The 22,346-nt window shown below is 42.9% G+C and overlaps 1 protein-coding gene across 2 annotated transcripts in view; it reads right to left on the bottom strand.

Moving 5' to 3' along the window:
* The window catches only part of ANTXR1 (ANTXR cell adhesion molecule 1), a 232,098-nt gene that overhangs the window by 194,551 nt on the left and 15,201 nt on the right, over positions 1-22,346 (bottom strand). For both annotated transcript variants that reach the window (XM_062209570.1, XM_062209569.1), the window contains exons 2-3: positions 10,191-10,262; positions 5,710-5,781 (exon numbers count right to left, since the gene is read on the bottom strand). In XM_062209570.1, the coding sequence (XP_062065554.1) occupies positions 5,710-5,781; positions 10,191-10,262 (144 nt within the window). The remainder of the gene's footprint in view (positions 1-5,709; positions 5,782-10,190; positions 10,263-22,346) is intronic.

Raw genomic sequence — 22,346 nt, 5'->3', positions numbered from 1 at the left:
ACTTTTCAAATTGTTGGTTAGCAGATTATTACACAATGGTGTTGGAAAATTAGCTATTCAGTTGGGAAGAAAGTTTGGATGTTGGTCTTATGGCTTATCATAATAAGTTCTAGAAGAAATAATGATTTAAGTTAAAAAGAAATTAAAAATACTACAAGTAAAGAGAGTCAAAGAAAGAACAATAGTAGTCCAGTCACAACTATGATTGGGAATATTAAATTTCTGAATAATACAAAGGAAATAGAATTCTAAGTTACATTAGTAGAATATGCCATAACCAACTATAATCATAAATACAACAGTGATCCAATACTTAAGTCTTTTTAATGAATTTCACTGCAGATAGAGAAAAGAAAAAAAAATACCATCTTAATAGATGATAAAATGCATTTAATTAAAGTGAACATCTACACCTGATTTCTTCTAAATGAATAACTGAACTTATTTGACACAATTTCATTTCCAAATGATGAGACATTTGAAGTATTTCAATTAATGTCAAGAATAAGACTATCTTTGGAGTTTTCAGGGAATCATACCATCACAGTTAATATTAAATTATTTTATTGTAATTGTACTTGAATTTTATATACTGTTAATGGAGTGAACTACAAAATTTGTTACAATTTGTCAACTGATTAAACAAATGTAACTAAGTAATTTTGACAGTCCAACATGATATAATGCAAAGGGTATGAACTGAACCCAATTTAGAATCCAGAATCAGAATACTAGCTCTGCCATTTGCTAGTTTCTTGACCCCAGCCAGTTATCTAAACTTGAACTTCATTGTCTGTATCTGTAAACAGAAGTAACAGTCAAGACAGAGTAAGCCAGCTACTGCCCAGTAGTCTGCTGATTACACCAAAACACTTTGGACAAAAACAGAAACCACATGACGGCTCTAAAGAGCAACAAAGCCGGTGAATTGAGAAAGAGAGTTAAAACCTCAAGAAATGAGCCCACAAAGGTCATTTTCTACCTCTCTTCTGTCTTAGGGCTTTAGTCTGAGGGTGAGTTTCTTCTGTCAGTTGTTTCCACTTTATTCTTTAAAACTTTTTATTAATATGTAATACTTGCATACTTTTATGGAGATAGTACAATATTTCAACATACATTTGCAGTGTAAGCCAATCAAACCAGGTAAACAGCCTTTCCATTTCCTTATCTTTTGTGTTCGGAGCCTACCGGCCTCTCTCTTCCAGTACTTTATTAAGTATTATAATACATTATTGTGAACTCTAGTTACCCTACTGTACTGTGGAACACCAGAACATGTTATTTCATCTGACTGTGTTTTGGTACCCATTATCCATCACCCCTCTATCTCCAGGGTCTAGGGTTAGGGGACTTGATCTTATCTCCAGCTCTGAGGCAGATCTTAGTCACATGGCATTGGCCAGGGATGTACTCTAAAACGCCAAGAAAATTTCTGTATTCTGGGAATCCCTGGGAGAGGGAGTCCCCGTTTTGATTTCTCTTTTAATACTCCTGGTTTTGTCCCAGGGTAGTCTAAGTAGAAGACTACATGGCACCAGTGTGGGTGGCCTCCTTTTTCTGGCTATAGAACTTGGCAGGGAAGCCTCAGTGGGCCAGAGAGTAGGGCAGACGTGGAGATGGGAGAGCTGGAGAAGGGGTTCTGCTGACTTCTGTGTGTAAAGCTGCCTAAGTCCATGCTGATCTCTGAGCTACACTTGAGAAGACTTGGACTATGGGCAAATCCAAAGGAATTGAGCTAAGTGCTGAAAAATCAAAGTGACGTCAATACTACCACGTACAAACATCGAACTTATGATCTGAACCAGGGTGACTGCTCACAGAAGCAAAAAAAAAAAAAAAACAAATCAACATTTTCTAGGGGATCTGAACGTAATCCACCATCTAAACAACATAAAATACAAAAATTTCAGGATACATTTTTAAAGTTACTCAAAGGCAAAAGACCTTGCGAATATGATCAATTGCAAAGGGAAAAGATAATTAAGAGGTGAACCTTGAGATGTTGGAATTATAAGGTAAACTTTAAAGCAGCTGTAATAACTATGCTCCACGAAGTAATAGTAAACACACATGAAAGGACAGGAATTCTCAAAAGAGAAATAAAAACTCTAAAAAGAGCAGAATGGGAATTTTAGAACTGAAAAACCAAATATCTGTAATAAAAAAATTAAGTGGATGGGCTCATCTTCTTGTGTTTTAACTTCACTGTTTCCAGCTCTCCATGCCAAAGAGAAGACAGAGGTTAGAATTCCTACTTTGCTGGACACAGTAAAGAAGAAGATGACACAGGAGAGAGCCACTGAACTTGAAGATAGATAGGGAAATTAAAGAATAAAGGAATAAAGAAATTACAGAATCCTGAAGAACGGGCAGAAGAAAGACTGAAAAAGAAATGAACAGAACTTCAGGGACTTGTGGAATAACATCCAAAGGTCTAACATTTGTGTTATTGGAGTTACTGAAGAACAAGAGAAAGTGATTGGAGCAGAAAAAAATATTTGAAAACCAAAGGTTACAAATGTCCTAAATACATTTAGGATTTAAGTTGGTTCAATAAACTCAGCAAAGCCAAAACAGAACAAACTCAAAGAAATCCATGTGCACACACACACACATCATAATCAAATTACTAAGAACTAAAGATAAACAAGAAACCTTGAAAGCAGTTAAAGAAGAAACAGCACATTACATATAAAGTAATGATTCAAATGATCACATAGTTCCCATCAGAAGCTATAGTAACAATGATTTTATGAGGATAAATAAGAAATGAACTGTGGAGTGCATAGCAGATAAAGGACACTCAAAAGTGATAGGTAAAATTATTCTGTTTGTAGCTCCTTACTGCATCTTGTCATACTATATTGATTTCTCCTTCTATGTCTCCCACCTTCCCATAGTTTTAGCCTATGCATATTTGAACCCAAATTTGAATGCAAATACATATTTTATATCATTTCTTTAAATTTGTGCAAACTTCTATGTTGAAATGAAAATCTTTGCTAATTCATGTCCCACTTTTGGACAAGTTTTTTTTTTTTTCTAAATATGTAAGTTTCCTCAAATATCATATGGGTCTGGGATATTATGACTATCAAATGAGACAGAAAAATATATAAATTTGTATAAATTCTTGCGCTCAGCTAAGGCACTGTAAGTCACAAAATTCAAAATTCAAAATTCAAAATTGGAAGATAGGAAAGCCTGATCCCTTAAACTGGTGTCCTGAGAAAGTATTTTAGAAAGAGATCACTTGCCCACATTTCTTCTTCTTCTTCTTCTTCTTCTTCTTCTTCTTCTTCTTCTTCTTCTTCTCCTTTTTTTTTTTTTTTTGACAGGCAGAGTGGACAGTGAGAGAGAGACAGACAGAGAGAAAGGTCTTCCTTTTCCGTTGGTTCACTCCCCAGTGGCCGCTGTGGTCGGCGCACCACGCTGATCTGAAGCCAGGAGCCAGGTGCCTCTCCTGGTCTCCCATGCGGGTACAGGGACCCAAGCACCTGGGCTATCCTCCACTGCACTTTTGGGCCACAGCAGAGAGCTGGACTGGAAGAGGAGCAACCGGGACAGAATCCGGTGCCCCAACTGGGACTAGAACCTGGGGTGCCGGCGCCGTAGGCGGAGGATTAGCCTATTGAGCCGGGGCTGATCTTCTGATCAGGTTGGGGACATGTTAGATGACCACACTGGGCTTTGCCACTGAGCTATGGTCAGGTCCAGGAGTCACCACAAGAAACCTACTCAGCCTTTAGCAAGGCATTTCTGGCTGTTGTTTGAGGCATATTTGACTCACATTAAATACTGTGTCCAGCAAAGTAAGAATTCTAATCTCTCCTCGTTGGCAAGGGGAACTGGCAATAGTGAAGTGAAGGCACAAAAACATTGGAATCTAAGTAGACTCAGAGGATGACTAATTTGAACAAGCATAAGAGACCCGAATGGTGGTGTTTATATATCTCTGGCTCTCTCTGCCCTTCCCAAGTTCCCAGAGGCATGAGCAGCAGTACACAAAACATCCACAAGTCATGTGTGACCTTGTCTCCTGGCCAAACTCTTATGCATGAAGCATACAGAGTCAGTGTGAAGCAACACTAGGAAGTCTGATTGTAGGAAAATCTAAAGATGGAGTAAGATCTGATTTTGATCTTGTTCTGATAAACGCATGCATCCGCTCCACCCCCATGACGGGGGCCAGCACTTGTCGGCATGCATTAGTTCTAGAATTGTGACTCCAAGGAGGAGCAGAGTGAGCAAACAAAGAAGCCATCACAGATTTAACGGGCCACTTGCAGTGCACTTGTGTGTACTTAGGCACGCATGGTTTAATCTCTGAGACATGGATATGCTATTGGCGGGATCCACCAGGTTTTTCTCTGTTTAGCTTCCCATCTCTGAACAAAAGACCTCTGTGCATAAAGTGTGGCATCATGGAAAGACTGAGCAAGACTACAAGTGTGGCCGATGACTAGAGACATTTCAGAGCTTACTGAAGGAAAGTCACCAAGCTTCTCGGATTTTATAGTTTGGAGGAAGGCAGCAAGAAAAACGGGATGGGATACCTCTCTGTCTGTCTGCCTCTCCGCCTTTCAAAAAATTATGAATACTTAAATAATTAATAAAGAAGTGGGGCATCATGGGAGGTGACTGGGTCTCTAGAGGCACCACCCTCCAATGTAACTAATGCAATTCCCATGAGACACTGCTTAGTTCCTGCAAAAGGCAGTTGTTGCGCAAGCCCCACCCATGAATCTCTCTTGCTCTCTAACACATGGCTGCCGTCTACCCCTCACATGTGCTGCCACAGTGATAGCCATTGCCATGCTGGGAGCGCCAGGAAGTCCTCCCCAGAACCTAGCAGATGCTGGTATCACACACTTGGATCTCCAAAACTGCAAGCTAAGTCTCCAGCCTTGGGGATTTTGTTATAGCAATGGAAAACTGACTGATACACTTGCCTTTTGTGCTTTTTTCCCCCAGCATGTTCATATATAAACTTGTCAATAATCCCATACATGCCCCACAATGCTTCTCCCATATGGTTAAATCCCTTTTGAAAAACTGCAATGAAATTAACAAATGAAAATTGTCTTCTCTGTCCGATATACCATCCTAACTGTGAATAATAATATGGTTTATAGCACAAGTTTTCATCGAAATACTACAAATTTTTGGTAAAACCAAAATAATATTTTTGTTAATAGCTCTAACCATTCCTTTTATGCCAACAACATTTTCCACACCTGATTCAAATTTCCTTTTATTTTATGGTTCCATAAACCCTCCCTTTTTATTCTCTTCCTTGTATGTATGATTATATTTCAGGCTCCTACCTCTTTCAGAGTTCTCTTATGTCTCTGAAACCTTAATCCACAAAATAAATCTAATTTAAATAAAAGAAAAATATAGTCCCCAAAGAATTTGGTTTGCTCACATTTTGCTCCAAGTTAGCAGACTGAGTCACCAACCAAATGTAAGATTTATCTTAATGTGATTTAGTCATTTATAGAATTTCACCAACATCAGGAAATTCTATCAAAAGTCACCACAGAGTAAACTAGCAGAAGGGCCCACATGCAAAGTTCAAGGCTCAGGTTCAAAAAGAGCTATTAGATTAAAATGATCGACAGGTTAGGGCTGGCACTAGAGCACAGATCTCAGCACTACGCAGGAAGAGATGGACTTTTCAATGGAAAAGATAGGAAGTGTCCTTACCTGTCTTCTGTCAGCTTCATTAAGGTTGTTCCTCGAGTAGAGAAGACAATAAAGGACATTCTTAGCTGTGGGCTGGAAAGGAAAAGAAACTCCATGAGGGTAGCTGGCAAGACAGATGTGCGCCGTTCCATTCCAGGCTTTCAACCGGTTCTCCTCTTGGCATCATGGCTGCTGTAACTGAGGTCCCACAACCCAAAGGGGCCTTGAGCTGGTGTTGTAAGTATTCAGCCAGCTGCAGATCTGAAACTGTGGACTAAAGAAAGGACACACTCTGTCTTTCTGGAGGCTGCTTCTGACTGGACAGCCCAGCTCAGTGAGTGGACTGTAAGAATACAATCCATCGCGGGCCTGCGCTGTGTGGAGAAGCATGCCCTTAGAAGGGGACTGGCCCGCATGGCATCTGTATGCAATGCTGACGGTGTCTCCACCCAAGTCTGCTGCATCATACCATGAAGAGTGTCTCGGCTTGCTGCAGGCTGATGCCATCGGCCATTAACATCATACTGCAAGCTCTCTTTGCCGTGACGATGGGATTACCGTCGACTTTTAATGAGCTGACTGGCCACGAGAGTACCCATTCCTCTTGGCAGTCACATTTCTCAGTGTTAATGGAAGAACGGGCCTGGGTTTTATATGGCGGTGCTCAGGAGCATTGTCAAGGTAAAATTCACACTTCGGGAGACAAAACAATCCTCGACTGAAGACCAACCGTGTTTCTCAGTCTGTAATGCAGCAAGGTAATGCAACCCTGTGGGGCTGTCTCTCTGGGTGGCCAACTGGTTCATGCATGATGGGATCCACCTGCTTCCTCACAACGCAATCAACTCCCACATCCAATCTGGCTCTCACTTCCCCCAAATTCTCAGAACCATCTGCCCACACCCCCTTCCCATCTCTTGGCCGAGGACCTTGGCCTCGTTCATCTGACCACTGCAATTTTTTTCCCAGCTGGTGGCCTCGCCCAGCATCATTCCTGCTCCAACTCATTCTACACACTGCTCCCAGAATTAGTTTCCTAAAATATAAGTCAGATGTTGTCAGTTATCTTCCATAAAACTCTCAGTGTCTCCTACTGCCTCCAGTAGGAAGTCTGTATTTGCTACCATACACGTGGCTGCTTCTTTGCAAACTGTTACAAGGTGTTTAACACTCGGCAAGAGCCCAGGCAGTATCCAGTAAATTGAATATCAGCCTCTTGATATAGACCTTGGTTCTCTGTCCATGACACCGTGCTGCATGTTGCTCCCTCACCAACGCTGGGGCAGCAGGACACTAGCTCACAAATAATAACAACAATCATACAGATTGGAGTAACATGATGATGGCCAACCTTTTCAAGTTCTTACTATGTGCCATGTACTATTGCAACTGATTTGTATGTATGGGCTCATTAAACGTGGGACAACATGATGAGATCGATGTGATTTATCATCTTCCTATTTTCCATGACAGGAAATTGAGGCCCTGCACGCCGAAGCTGTTTTTCCCAAGATACACAGTGGAGGAGGACTGTGGACCTGGGCTTCAAGCTAAACATTCTGATTCTGGAAGCTGGGCTTTTAGCCACTTTATGACACTGTTTCCCTCATACTGAATTCAGCTCTGGAAAGAATGAATTTGAAATGTGGGAATTGTAGGTCTCCAAGAGGCAACTTGTCTGTGAGTCTGGATTAGAGACAGAGTTTGGGAGTCATTAGCATACTGATGTGGATGAAGTTGTGCAGAGACAATACTGGCAACGAGAAGGGAAATGAGCCAAATACAGAACCAATCCTGACGTGGAAAAGGCTGGCTAAGGTCAGCGAGATAAAAGGAAAACCAGAAGCCTATGGCAGAGAGAGTTTCTGGCGGGGATAATTCTGCCTCTATGCAGCGGACTACAGACTGCAAGGTGCTCACTGGCCTTGTCCTGGGAGACACCCTTAGTAGCTTGCTGAGGGCAAGAAGGCAGAGGACTGAGAGGAAGGGCAGTGGGTTAAGGAATGAATAAGTAAGACTCTGGTGGCAGTGAGTCTTTAAGGCTATTTGAGTGAGAAGCCAGTAAACAACAAATAGGGTAGTATCCACAGTAAGGCATGATGAAGAGATCCGTTGTTGCTATTTTGGGTGGGGGGGTGGTGAGGGAGGGCAATGGGCAGGAGAGGTTATGTCTGAAGGCAGTGGGAATGAAGCCAGCGGAAGGTAGAGAAAATGCAAGAGACAAAGACCTGCAGGAGATCGGAGACCATGGTATCAAATGGGATTAAAACAGAGCAGTTGACCTCTGGTAGGTAGGATACAGGGGGCACAGGTGGGAAGGACACTTGTACGTCTTCCAGGAGGGTTGGCTCTCGAGGGCATCAGTATTGTCTGCTCAGCTCTGGGCTCTTGGTGAAGTAGGAAGGGGAGTTCTTTGTTGAGTGTGATAGGTGTGAGGTGTAGCCTGGGAGCTTGAGGAACGTGGTGAAGAACTGGAATCAGTGTTAGGAAAATGGGACAGGGTCAGAATTAAAGATAACGAAAGGCCGTGACATGTCAAGGAGCCTACTGAATTAGCCATGTTATATTTGTACAGGCGTCACCCGCTGCTGTTGGATGAATTTTCCCTGCACAGTACCAGGAGCCTTTGACTAGCTATTCAAATGAATAACCAAAAACCATCCATTCATTCAGTTCTTCAAAAACATTAATTGGGCGTGTGGCATGTGTCCAGCACTCTTAAACAGGCCCTTGGGCTGTGGCGGTTGACAAAACACAGTCTCTGATGCCTCACACAGTTTGCATGATGATGACCTAATGTCTAGGTGCCATGCTTTGAGAGGCTCATTCCAAGAAGGGCCACAGGAGGCTTGTGGTCTGGATTAAGTCATGCAAAGATCTTTAATTCTCGCTTTCTTCACACAAAAGAAAGGGTATTGGATTAAGTGTTCTCTTAGTCCCTTCCTCCCCCAGTTTTCTCTGATTGGAAGACAGTGCAGAATCTGGAGTTGCTGAAGGAACTGAAAGAGAGAAATGCTGTGAGCCCACACCAAGTCAGGTGCTGGCCGGGCTGCTTTGCACATGGTTTCTCTCAGAACCCTCAGGTGTAGTCAGGGTTCAGGCGAGGTAAGCAAATTGCTACAGTTGCACCATGGAGCTTGGATTCAACCCTGACAACTGCCTGACTTCTGAGCCTGTCTCACCAGCTGCTCCTGCGCAGAGGGAGCCGGAGAGGAGAAGAGCAAATAGAGACAGCGCAGGTACCGTCAGCTCCCAAGGACGGAGGCATCAGAGTGCAGGAAAGAACATTTTAGCTCCGTGACAAAAAGGACTTTTCTAAAAGTGGAACTGCACAATGACCAGACTGTGTGCCTGAAACAGCAGCAGTTTCTGGCCAGAGCCATTTAGGTTGAGGGTTAAGGAATGCCTTTCTGGGATAGGTTGGGAAGTTCGATTTTAATTGAGTCAGTTTCTAGGATTCTTTCTCCCTCTGTGTTTTAGTATATGTGCTGCCGAAGCGAGCACTTTCCCTCTGTGTTTTTAAAACATCACTCATGCATTTGTTTCTTTCCCTTTCCTGTAATTTCCCCCTCCTCTCTCCTATCAGCATCTGCTTTCCCCAACTGAGTTTAGATGCTTCCTGCTGAAGTTTTCAATTTTGGTCATTGCAAAGAGGACTTTCCTTAACCCTTTCCCTCCAGTTAGGCAGGTGGTTACACAATGATGAACAACTGAATGTGGAAGGAACGTGGTTGTCATTGTCTTAGTCTGAGATAAAGACACTTTCTCAAGGGTGATTCTCCGGTCACTCAGCTCAGCTGGAAGACTGTGGAGGCCATGCAGTGTGAAGTGGAGCTGAGCTGGAATTTACAAAGATCAGACCAACTGTTTCAAAGACCTTGACGACCTGCTGCTCAGGCACAGCCATGGCAGCTGTCACAGCTGTGCTATCCCTCGGAGGCTGCACACAGGCATGGTGAAATAATTTCCTTTCCTTTGGGAGTGAGCATCTGTAGTTACTGGGAAGTACTTGCTCCAACACTCCCACAATAGTTAAGTGACCAGGATCAAAAATCCATGATTTTGCCCGGGAAAGTGGTGTTGCAAATGCTCAGTGGAGTCGACCTGACAGGGCACATAGCTGGAGTGATCAACCACCATGACCTGGTCAGGACCAAAGGCAGTTCTCAGGGTATGAGACTTTTGGTGCTCAAACTCATACAATTCTAGACGAACTGGGATAAGTTGTTCACCCTAGATTCCATACACCAAAGTATAGCTAGAATGTGCCAATTGGCCCAGCACGATACACTGTACAAGCCAAATGTTAAAGTTGCTTTTTTATGAATATCTTACTCCACAAAGGAGGGCAAACCAAACCAAAGTAAATCTCCCATCTAAGACATGAGGGCCCACCTTTGTCAAAAAGCAACCCCAAAGTAGACGGCGATGAGTGGAACAGCCAGCGTGGGCTGGTATTAGTTATGGCAGAGAAAGTGAAGCCAATCCCTAGTGTTTCTCACCTGATGAATTTATGAGCCAGCTGTTCCACAAAGAAATAGATTTCGTTCCAGTGGTGCAGCACACTTCCTGACCTGGGAAAACAAAAGCAGATGTTCTGAGCCCAGCATTTGTTTCTCCACCTTGTGTTATTTCTCTTCACATTCTATAATTTTGCAGTTGACCTACCCATTAACTAGCATCATTACCTGCAATGTCCACGCCTTCAGAAACCAGCTGAAAGGCCATTTAGGTTTTCTGTTAAGAGTTCTTAACATTTTTGTTGAAAAACTCCCCCACTCCACACACTCACACACTGGGAAAAATACAAACCTTAAGTCTAAGAGAGTTACGGGTTATTTTCCAGTCTCTAGAAATGATTATCTTTGTGCTACTTCAATTATTTTCCAAACTGGCAAAGAAAAAGTATTCCAATTCATTTAAACGGTATTAGTACAAAGACAAAACAAAGATAAACAATCCCCCAAAAGAGTTCATTTTCATTTGTAAATATAGATGCTAAACTTCTAGCAAAACAATAATAAAAAATTGGCGTTCTCTCAAAAAATAAAATTAGCGGGGCTGTCGCTGTGGCATAGCAGATAAAGCTGCCGCCTGCAGCGCTGGCATCCCACAGGAGCGCTGGCATCCCACATGAGCGCTGGTTGGAGTCCTGGCCGCTCCACTTCTGATCCAGCTCTCTGCTATGGTCTGGGAAAGCAGCAGAAGTTGGCCCCAGTCCTTGGGCCCCTGCACCCACGTGGGAGACCTAGGAGAAGTTCCTGGCTCCTGGCTTTGGATTGGTGCAGCTCTGGTCATTGCGGCCAATTGGGAAATTAATCATCTCTCTCTCTCTCTCTCTCTCTCTCTCTCTCTCTCTCACTGCCTCTCCTCTCTGTGTGTAACTCTGACTTTCAAATAAATAAATAATAATCGTTTCTTGGCCTTTAGGCTAAGATCAAGTGTAGTATAAAATAAATAAATAAATAAATCTTTAAAAATAAAATAAAACAAAATTAGCAGAACTAATTCAACAATAATCCAAAAGAATAATAATTAACTAACTGGTGGAGTTTATTCCAGAAGTTATTGGTAGTTCAACATGTAAGGAAATTTACTGTCATTGGTCTTATTAATACACAACATAAGAAAAACTATACACTCTTTTTCTAAAGAAAAAATGAAATTTCTTACTGAAGAAGGAAGGAAACGGTTTCTCTAGACCCTACAAAAACATAGAATTTCAGATCTGAGAGGGGCCTCATTATTTCCCAGTTTTGCCTACTCTTTCCCTGAGACCACTGCCCACTGCTTTAATTCCGCTTAGGTATTTTCTGTAACTTGTGCTCAGCCTGTTGCAGTGAGCTCACAGCACTTTTCTCTATTTGAATGCACGCTTTTCTGTCATCAGTGAAAGGATGCCTCCCTTTCACAGACCGTTCTGTGCAGCCGATTCCTGCCCATCTGCCTTGCCCTCCTAACAACTGCTGAGGTTAGAGGCTGTTCCTTCTGCAGTGACATTTTGTATTGCAAATACTTTCCACTGCAATCTGACTTTATTTATTTGTGTATTCATTGTATTTGAGAGGCAGAGAGACAGAGGCAGAGAGGGAGACACAAAGAGCTCCCATGTGCTGGTTCACTTCCCAATTGCCCTCAACCACTAGGGCTGGGCTGAAGTTGAGAGCCAGGAGCTCAATCCAGATCTCCCAGCGTGGGTGGCAGAAATCCAGTTACTTGAGCCTTCACTGCTGCCTCCAAGGGCCTGCACTAGCAAGAAGCTGGAGTCACAAGAGAGCCAGGAATCAAACCAGGTACTCCGACGTGGCATGTGGGCACCTTAACCGCTAGGCCACACACCGATTCCCGTTTTTATTTTTTATGCACTAATTTACAATTTTAACTTTTAGAGAGTTATTATTGTTACTTTCTTCGTTTCAAACCATTTTATAGACATTTAAGAGGAAAGTAGACTTTATATCTTGTCATCATGCAATAGCCCTAGGAATTCTCATTCTAGTTGGGTGTTTTCCATCTTTGCGAGGAGGATTTATTTTTCTCTGTTCCATATCCAGAAATGGCTTGTCTGGCTATAACAAAAATGATACACTATGGTGTGGTCATGCAATTAAAGAGCTCCGTGTCATAAGGCTGTCTCTATTCGCCCAAGTTAATCCATCATTTCATTTTAGGAAAAGTTCTGAAAGGATTGCTTTAAACTTAAAAACTGATTTTAAAAATGCAATGGAGATTAAAGGTCTTAAAGGAATCAATACCATTCAGATGAGAGAGCTTACTCTGTCAGAGATAGTGACCCTGTACACCTGACCCATGACTCGAGGAATGCAACGGGGGCCCCAAACCTCAGCCTGTGTGAGATCTGGCTGTAGTCAGGGGCTGAGAGAGCGGACACAAGCTGGGGAGGGAGAGAAACCCTCAATGCATGATGTTGAGATAACTGGATTTCTAACTGACAAGAAGTTAGATTGTTATTTCATACCAAACACAACCCTAGTATACTTTAAAAATGGGAAAACAAAACTTTAAATCTGTTGAGTGAATGATAGAAAATTTTTATTTTTCAGGTTAGTGAAGGGTTTCTTCAAACAGATATGGAAAATGGGATTTTTTTTTAAGGAAAAGGATAATTTTGACTACTTAAAGAGTCTAAATTTCTGAATAACAAAGACAGCATTAAAAAAAAGTTAAAGACAATACTAGAACAAGAGAAGATGTTTGCAACAAATATAAGAGGTAAACCAGTAGCATCCAGGCTATATAAATCATTGTTATAAGTAAGTATTAAAAACATAAGCAACAGAAAAATGACAAAGGATCGGATCAGGCAATCCTTGGAAGAATGATGAACCAGCATAAGACAAAATATTCAACTCTTCTGGTAAGTATAGAAATGTATATTTAGGTAATTGTGAAATACCACTTCCTTCCCTTCAGACTGGCAAAAATTAAAATGTCTAACAATACTAAGTGCCGGTGAGAATCTGGGCTAAATAGTATTGCTCTTATATTGGTGACAGATGTGGACACTGTGTCACCACTCTGGAGAGCAGTTTGTCAACACCAAAGAGATTGATAATAAACCTTTACTATGTCCAGGAACTCTGTTTATGCTCTCCAATGCAAACAAAGAATGTGCACAAGAAACCTGTTTAAGGATGTCTTTTATCCACTGCTTATTAGAGGGAAAAATCATAAATAACCTGAATACTCATCAGTAGGTAGTTTCTGTAAATACACACACACACACACACATACACGCTTTATCTCATTTAAAAAACCTAAAACTTGTGACAGTGTATTAGCGTGCTCATTCTATGTGGAGAATGCATGTGTATTTATTGTATTATCCTTTGTTATTATTTGAAAAACACAGATTGTTCTAGGATTTTATAAAGGGTGTGCAAGGAGTAAAAGGTGGATCCAATTCTGGATCCTTCCACTTACAAAAGATATTCATTATAATTACATTTTCTTGTACTGATCTTAAACCCTGCTTTGGCTAATTTGAGATAATATTTGGCATATCTGGCAGTGGGAAGTTATACTGGGGACTTTGCATTTCCTATTTAATCACAAAAAATCGCTTACTGCCTGGCCCTACTCTAGCTGCCCAGATACAAAGAGAAGTAAGAAACGGTGCTTTGGGTCCAAGAACTGGTAGCTGAGTGGAGAATACGGATGAATTAAAATGTAATTGTGATGCGACAAGTACTGCAGTTGAGATCTGTGCTTCTGGAACAAAGAAAAGGGAAGGCTCATCCTACCTTGTGCAGGCTGTGAGGAGGGGACGGGTGTTGGAGTGGTGTGGAGGGCAGGGGGGACTTGTGAGGAAGACCACGAGAGAAACAGCATTCTCAGGGTGAGATGCTGACTTGGGCCAGCGCAGCCTGTGGTTGGGCACAGCAGGAAGACTCACGTCGCAGCACCAGAGCACATGGGGACGGGGAGGAAGGAGGCAGGGGCTGTAGACACTGGGTTGGACTAGGGTTTTAGCTAGTCACATGGCTTTAAGGGGGTTGCTCCTGTCAAAAGCAAGCCTTTTCAGTTCCCCTAGTTCAGCCTTCAGAAGAATTCCATCTGCTTGGCTCACTCCTTTTCCATGTGGTAAACTACGCATTTGAGACTCAGCTTGGTCTCTACCTCTTGCTTTTGACCCACACAGGTGGGCTCACTGCCGCCGCTGCGTACTCTCCAGGCATCACGCACAGTTGTCATCCCCTCAGATACTGTGCTGCTCTCACTGTTTCTCAAGCTTCCCTCATGAAATCCTGAAAGAAATCTGGCTCCCCATCATCTACCTGTTTCTTGAATAGAAGGAAGAGGACGTGGAGAGAGGCCTCCTGGACCTTTGGCCAAGTGGACATCACCTGTGTCACCTTGGCTTGGATAAACACCTGAGCCTGGGACTCGGATGGCCCCAGCCAAGTCCTGTGAGCCTATGTAAACCTACAGAGCCTTCTCAGATGGGTCAATGGCCGGAGTGCACAGCTTCCTGGTGACTGGGGCCACCGCATCACCAACAATAGCTCTCCGGGCAGAATGGCAGCAGCTGGGCATCTCCCAAGAGCTCACCTGAACTGCATAGTTTATTCTGGACTTGTGAAGCTTTAGAACTCTCTCTTGGACAGAATTCACCTGGCTCTTCCAATCTCCAGGACTGGTCCTGGCTGCTCTCCTTCAGCCCTGGGTGAGGGTCTGGCATATCATCGCACAGTGCTGACAAGGTGCCTTGGAAGAGGCACCATATGACTGATGTAGGCAGGGAGGTAGCCAACAGAGCGGAACTGATGATTGCCTGCACCTGCCCTGCACCATGTGCCCCGCAGCCAATCCTACACCCCTCTATGCCAACCGAAGCTGAGAGGGTTTTGCTACTTAAGAGCCAGTGGCAGCTAGAAATATCCAATATGGCTGCAGACTTGGTTCCCACAATGACCTTTTAGGTCACTATAATGAAGTTACCAAGGTTAGCACACCCACTCCCATCCATGTACCTGACACCATGACACTTCTAAGATTTCCAAAAAGGACACGGAAATGGACTGCACCCATGCCCCAACACAAACACCACCTGCATTTGAATATTCAATTAAGTACCACCCCAGACACTGCCCTGTTGCCTCCAGACCCTGTAAAAGGATGACTTCAACCTTTGTTAAGGGCAGCACTCCTTTCTCTTGAGGTTGTCCACATTTCCTCCTGAGCGTGTACTTTCCCTGTGCCTTTAAACAAATCTTGCTTTCCTGCTCACCTGTGTCTATAGCTCTTCTCTGAATTGTTTTTCACGTGGAGACAAGTACCTGGCCAAGCCTAGCCAGCAGCCACTCCCAGAACATAACACCCTGATTGCCATTGTCCAATTCAGAATTCTGCAACTCCTACTCAAAACACCATTCAGCTATGCCTACTTCTGAAATGCAATGCTGTGTTTTAGTCCATACAGCCAGGACAATTAATCTCTGAAATTTTAAGAGTCAGATTATTAACTCTTAGGGGAGGAGTCTTCACATCTCTTCCAGTTCATGTCCAGTTCCCTCATCAGCAGAGAAGTTGTGCAGTGAAGAAACCACCCTTGGAGAGAAGGCAGAGAACTGGTGGTACATGGCCTTGAACTAGCACTGGAATACAATTCTTGGCTCCCTGCTTAAGCAGAAGCAGTGGATTAAAGCAAATTCTTTTTGGATTACTACTTTGTTTTCAAGGCTTAGCCTCATTTCACAGCCAGAAATCAATTTGCATTCCTTTACTTATTAAACAGGATCACCAAATGATAATTCACAATTGCTCCTAAAATCTTTCATTTTCACTATACTTCTACTTGACATGAAAAGTTATGCAATTTTGGCATTCACTTTTTTTTTGATACCAGATATAGCAGAAAATGATACAAATATTCTTGGGTGCCAGAAAAGTCTAGATCTATCAAAAGCACTCTTGCTAATGGGCAGATGTTGCATTTTTTCAAGAAGAAAATAAAATGAGGCCTCTAAGATAAAACTGAATGAAAGGAGGAATTGACAGGCACATCTCTGCTAACAGCTGTCCTCACTCTATTGAGGTTTGTTTTAGATACTCATACCTAAGTGAACACTCTTTACTCAATTTTTTAAGCCTTTACCAAAACACACTCTATTTGAGCCACACTTAGATGTCCATAGCCTGCTTCCACCAGCATCAAAGGTCAACATAACCATGTAAGATTCTGGGAGAACCAAACTGGTTTTGTCTTCTCTGAGTTACCCTGGGATTCCCAAGGGCCTCAGGTAGTAAAGGGGCAGAGACTGTGGGGTCATCGGGATCTGCAACCTGGATTCCTACTCCTTTGTTACTGAGCCTTCTTAACCCACCTATGCAGGCTTGTGTCGCCCAGGGTCAAACCATCCCCTGGGAAAGGAAGGAGCCCAGAGTTGGCTACTTATAGTTTCAGCACAGAGGTCAGCTTGTTGGGGGTACAGCTTGTACCTCTTTAACTCAGATTCCCAGTGGCAGGAGACTCACCCATCAGGTGCCACAACCCTCTCTCCCCTGCCTTACCACCTCCTGCTGACCAGAGCTGGACTCCTATCAGTGTCGAAACACCCATGGGGGCTCCTCCCAGCCTCCTGCCCCTCTCCTGAGGGGGTAGATTGGTGGAGTCTGGTTGAAACATTCATATCCAACCTGCAATTTGCCCTGTGACATATTTTGGTTTGGAAACTACTCTAGTGGCTACTCCTGGAACAATGAGGCCAAGGTAGGCCAGACTCTTAGCTTCTTCTCAACCCCGAGGACCTGAGTGGACTCCTCGGTCACAGCCAGGAGAAACCGGGTACTGGCTGGGGAAATAGCAGAGTGTGGGTCCAATTGCAGCTTCTCGCTACCATAAGATGCTTAATATAGCTCATTTATTGTGCAATTTGTTTAAGAGTTAATGACCTTAAGTCCTAGCTATAGGGGCCACCTGGCATTGTAGTACTGTGGGTTAAGCTATGCCAGCATCCCAGTACCAGCTGCTCCACTTTCCATCCAACTTTCTGCTAGTGTGCCTGGTAAAGCAGTGGAAGCTGGCCTAAGGGCTTGGGTCTCTGCACCCATGTGGGAGACCCAGATGAAGATCCAGGCTCCGGGCTTTGGCTTGGCCCAGCCCTTTCCATTAAGGCCATTTGGGGAGTGAACCAGCAAATGGAAGATCTCTCTCTCTGTCTCTGTCTGTGTCTCTCCTTCTCTCTCTCTGTAACTCTGCCTTTTAATCAAATAAGTAAATAAATCTTTAGAAAAAAAACCCTAGCTATGGAGTCCTATAGTATCTTCAGGCAGTATGACTTGTTCAGTTATTGTTACCAAAGCTGCTGCTTCTTTTTTTTTTTTTTTTTTTAAGACAGAGATACAGAGAGGAGAGAGAGAGACAGAGAGAGAGACAGAGAGAGAGACAGAGAGAGAGAAATCTTCCATCCGCTGGTTCACTCCCCAACGTCCAGAGCTGTGCTGATCTGAAGTCAGGAGCCAGGAGCCTCCTCCTGGTCTCTCACGCGGGTGCAGGGGCCCAAGGATTTGGGCCAGCTTCTGCTTTCCCAGGCCATAGCAGAGAGCTGGGTCTGAAGTGAAGCAGCCAGGATTTGAACCAGAGCCAAAGCCGGTAGAAATAAAAGGTAGAAATAAAAAAATCCCTTCTAAGCCTAAATATAAATAGCACTGGGAAATATTCCATTGGACTCTGTTATGGATTTTTTTATTTCTTTCCACAGTTTCTTTCAACACATACTTGCTGGGCAAACTACAACCAATGACAGCTGCAGTGCCACATTCTAGAAATCAGTGGGTATGAAAGCTCTCTGATTTTATCTTAATTAAATCCTAACTGAAATACAGCTCCACCACCTAAAGACTTCCAGGATGGTGCAGAGGGTCAAGGCTACCTCTGAGGATTTGCACACCTCTCGTGCACATGCATGTCTCAGCAAAATTTGGAATTCCAGAAGTCCCCCAGGAATCCTTCCTAAGCGTAGTCTTGCAGAGTCATTCAATACACTTGGGTCCACACAAAACCAGAGCAATGCCTCCCACCCTCGCTTCTGCCCCTAGCTTTTGAACCTCAGCACTAGTCCCAGAAGAAGGTCACTGCTAGGGGCTGCTCCTGAGGATCTTTATTTTTGATTTTCTATCGTCTCTCCGGTTCTTACAACAAGGTGAGACGTCAAGACGTTTTTGTGACATTGCACTTACGTGTCACTCCCTGGTGAGGGATTCTGCATGCCTGGCATTACCCTCAGAGTACTGCTCAGTTATTCCTAAGGGTCTAATATGCAAAGAGGAAGAGTAAAATAAGAACCCTAAATCTGATTCCGATTTATGTTCTAAAGCACATTCTTTCGTGTTTACGTGAGTTTCCCTGTGGGCAAGCTCCTTAGGAAACACAGACTCTTTCCATTAGGCTTGCATACAAGTCAGGAAGAATTGAGGGGCCAAACTGAGTTTAAATTGTGCTCCTTCTTCTGCACACGAATTGGAACGTAACAAAAGGGGAAAAGAAAGCTTGCGGCTGGAACCATCTTCGCAGGAGATCCTCATCTTAGAAGAGCAGACTTGCTCTAGGGACGGGAATTATAAAACTGCCAGTCCCCGCTTTCTCTTGGCCCTGTCTGGCTGAGGTCACTGATGCCTCAGGGACCCCCTAAGTCCCCAGCCAGTCCTGGAAGGGTATGGGTGCATTCAGTAGCCTCGGCGCCACTAAGTGGGACCTGCCGTCCATTCTGCCAGCTACGACCCAGAGTCCATGTGCTCTGTGCCCCTACCCTCTTCTCCATAGCCTCTTCCTTGGCCTTCTTCTTGCTCCTCCTAGCCCTGTACTGATATCCTCACTGGCTAGAGCCTGACTGTGCAATCAACTTTGCCTCCCTATTACTCCCTCCTGCTTGCAAAGCTTGACCTTGATGCTTGCCTCCACATCAACCTCTTCAGATACCAGTGCAGACCCAAACCAGATGCTGAGCACTGTACTTTGAGTTTGGGGTCAGCCACCCTAATTCTGTGTGGTAGGGATCCCAGCCCCAAATGCCCAACCCCATCCCACTGACTGTTTAGGAATTTCCCCTTGAATAATCTGACTAGTGGCTATGAAAATAATGACTTAAGCTGCAGAATATGCAGAAGACAATCTATCAGTGCTCTGGGAGATCAAGTTGGTGGGGTAATGCTAACAGTTAAAGAAAAAGAAAAATAGATTTGAAATATCAGAATATATTGCATATAATAAGAGAAGTTTGCATATAATAATCAAGTTTGCCACATGAAACTTGGTCAGTTACGTGAAAACATCATATACATACTGTGTCAATATATAAAAATGTATTTTTCTTGTGGATCATAATCAAAAAGGTATTATTACAAAGTAGTCACTGTCTTTATTTCCACTCTGCCCTTTACCTCCCCACCTCTCCCCTACGATAAACACACCAGGAAAAGCCTAAGCCAGGAAAAGCCTATTGTCTAATATCAATAGTGGTACTTTCGGTGCAAATTCAACATAAAAATGTTGCTAAGAACACAAATAATTCATTGCCTATAATTGAAATGCACTACGGTGGCCCCCTTTCTCACACTCTGCACACTCACAAGGACCAGGCCACTACAGCCACTCGGCAGCCCTCAGAAAGACAGCCATGGATGTTGTCACTTGGGAGGAAGTGGCTCAGAATGAGGACCGCCAAGGAGAGAATTTTAAAATACCTTGGTACAAAAGCAACATGTTCGTTTTTGGAAGTGTGGGGGCGGGAGGGACAGGCAAAAGGAAGATAAAACCATCCACCCCCAAATCTTAGTTTGAACCACGCCCTTCATTGTAGGGATGCTACCTCCAGACTTGCTCCCAAGCACCTGTCCTGTGTATCTTTACAGCTTAGGGCCCCTTCTCCTTTCACACAAGGTTATTATGATTAGGGACAAATTTCCATTGCATCAAATAGTCTTCCCCAGTACCACCTGCAGCATCTGTATTTTCCTGTTGTAGATACATTGCTATCAGAATAATTCTCTTTGTACTTTGGGTTGCATGCATTATCTCAGTTTTGCATCAGCATTATGATGAATATGCTTGTCACAAAATTCTTTATTTACCTAATGGGGTAATATTTTGAAATTTTCACTGTGCTTTCCTCTTTGGCATTTGCACAAAAGTGATCTAATATACTCTTGTCAGTCTAAGGCATCCACCTTCCAGGGGCTACAGTGGAGGAGTGGGGGATTTCTTTTATTCAACAATGATGCAAAGGAGAGAGGGAAAAGAAGCTAGTATTTAAGATTCAAAATATGCCTCTGGTTTTGGGCATTTGGCACAGGGGTTAACATACTGTTTGTGATCCCTACAACCAATACCAGAGTTCCTGGCTTCATAGCTCAATTTCTGATTCCAGCTTCTTTCTAATGAACACCCCGGGAGGCAACAGGTGATGGCCCAAGTAGTTGGGTCCCTGACATTCATGTGGAGACCCTGAATGAGTTCCCAGCTCCTGGATGTGGCCTGGTCCAAACCTGGCTGTTGTAGGAATTTGGGAAATGATCCAGCAGATGGGATCTCTCTCTGTCTCTGTCTCTGTTTCTCTCTCTGCCTTTCAAGTAAAATGAAAATAAATAAATAAAAACATTCTTTAAACCCCAAATATGACTTTTCAACAAGATAATTGGTTTGGAAGTAAGTCTTTGTTAAAAGAAATTTTCTAAATTCCTTTAGCAGATAAGGAACTAAATTTGGGGAATTCAGATCACAATTCGGGGAAGATACAAGTTTCTCATGTGCACTTGGTAAAGAACTGAATGCCTTAGCGTAGGTCATATGACAGAAGGAAAAGGAGCTTCAGCCCCCTCCCAGTTCTGCCGCCTGAGAATCACAAAGAGAAGAAAGAGAGGACGCAGAGAATTGGAGAGTCCTGTTTGGGTCTCGGAAACTGCTGTCCTACTGAACTTCCCCGCGTCAAAGTGAGCTTGGCCAGAGGAAAGACTAGCTCATTTTAATTTAAATTTGTATGCATTTAAGCTTATGCCACCAATTTTGTTTTTCATATTTATTGTTCTTTTGACTTCCTTAGTATCAGATAACAACAGGTTCATAATTTGCAGAATCCAGTGTAAGATGAAAACACATAACTTCTTGTTCAAAAGCATCAAGAATTTCAAGATGGCGGCAACAGAGCATTAAACCAAGAGCCAGGCCCTTCTAACTGAGGGGCCTTGGATGACGGCACAGGTCCATGCCCATGTGGCTAACTCTAGCATCAATAGTCTTTGCCCATTTTCCATTGGGTTGTAAATGTTTTCTTAGATCAGGAATTGGCAAAGTTTTTCTGTAAGGGGTCAGACATAAATATTTTAGGCTGGGGGGTGGTGGTGGTGGTTAATATGGTCTCCATGGCAACTACTCAACAGTTACAGCACAAAAGTAGTCATTGACAAGTGCATGGACAAAATGAGTGTAGTGCTACAATGAAATTTCATTTTCAAAATCAAGCAGCAGGCCACAACTTGCCAGCCTGTGTCCTAGATAGTTTCTTTCAATCTCGTTTTTCCTAATTTCTTTATTCACGGTCATGTCTTCTCATGCAAGATGATATAAATTCTATAATTTTTCCCTTGATAGTGAAGTTTCAGTGCACCTCACTATTCATTTCCTGTTCTTTATAACGCTGAGAATGTGGACTGGAAAAATTGTGCCTTGGGATATATGTGGAGGCATTCTTTGTGAACTAATAAATATTTCATGGGCATTTGAAAGGGAAGTTTATTCTCTGTGGGGTATAGTGTTCAAAATATATTTATTAAATCAACCTCATTAATTATTATTCCTATTCTCCATATCCTTTCAATGCTTAAGTAGTCAGAGAGATGTCTTTCATAGTCTGCTGAAATGTTAATATGGTTTCCATCTTCAGCAGTCAAAATAAATGTGAGCTATCTTAATACATGTCCTAAATATTGACTCATCCTTACATTCTTAGGATAAATTTTACTGGGTCTTAGTATATTTTACTACATGGTTAATTTTGTTTTAAAGTATTTAACTTAGGATTTAAAGGTTTTACTCAAAAGTTGTTTGGAAGTTTTCTGCATAAACATGCTCTTTGAATGGCTGTTGATACCAGATTCCTGCTGGCTTCCTACAACACATGGAGTAACTCTCCATATTTTTT

Source organism: Lepus europaeus, chromosome 13 (genome assembly GCF_033115175.1).
Source record: "Lepus europaeus isolate LE1 chromosome 13, mLepTim1.pri, whole genome shotgun sequence".
NCBI lineage: Eukaryota > Metazoa > Chordata > Mammalia > Lagomorpha > Leporidae > Lepus > Lepus europaeus.
This window is presented reverse-complemented; position numbering and strand designations above follow the sequence as displayed.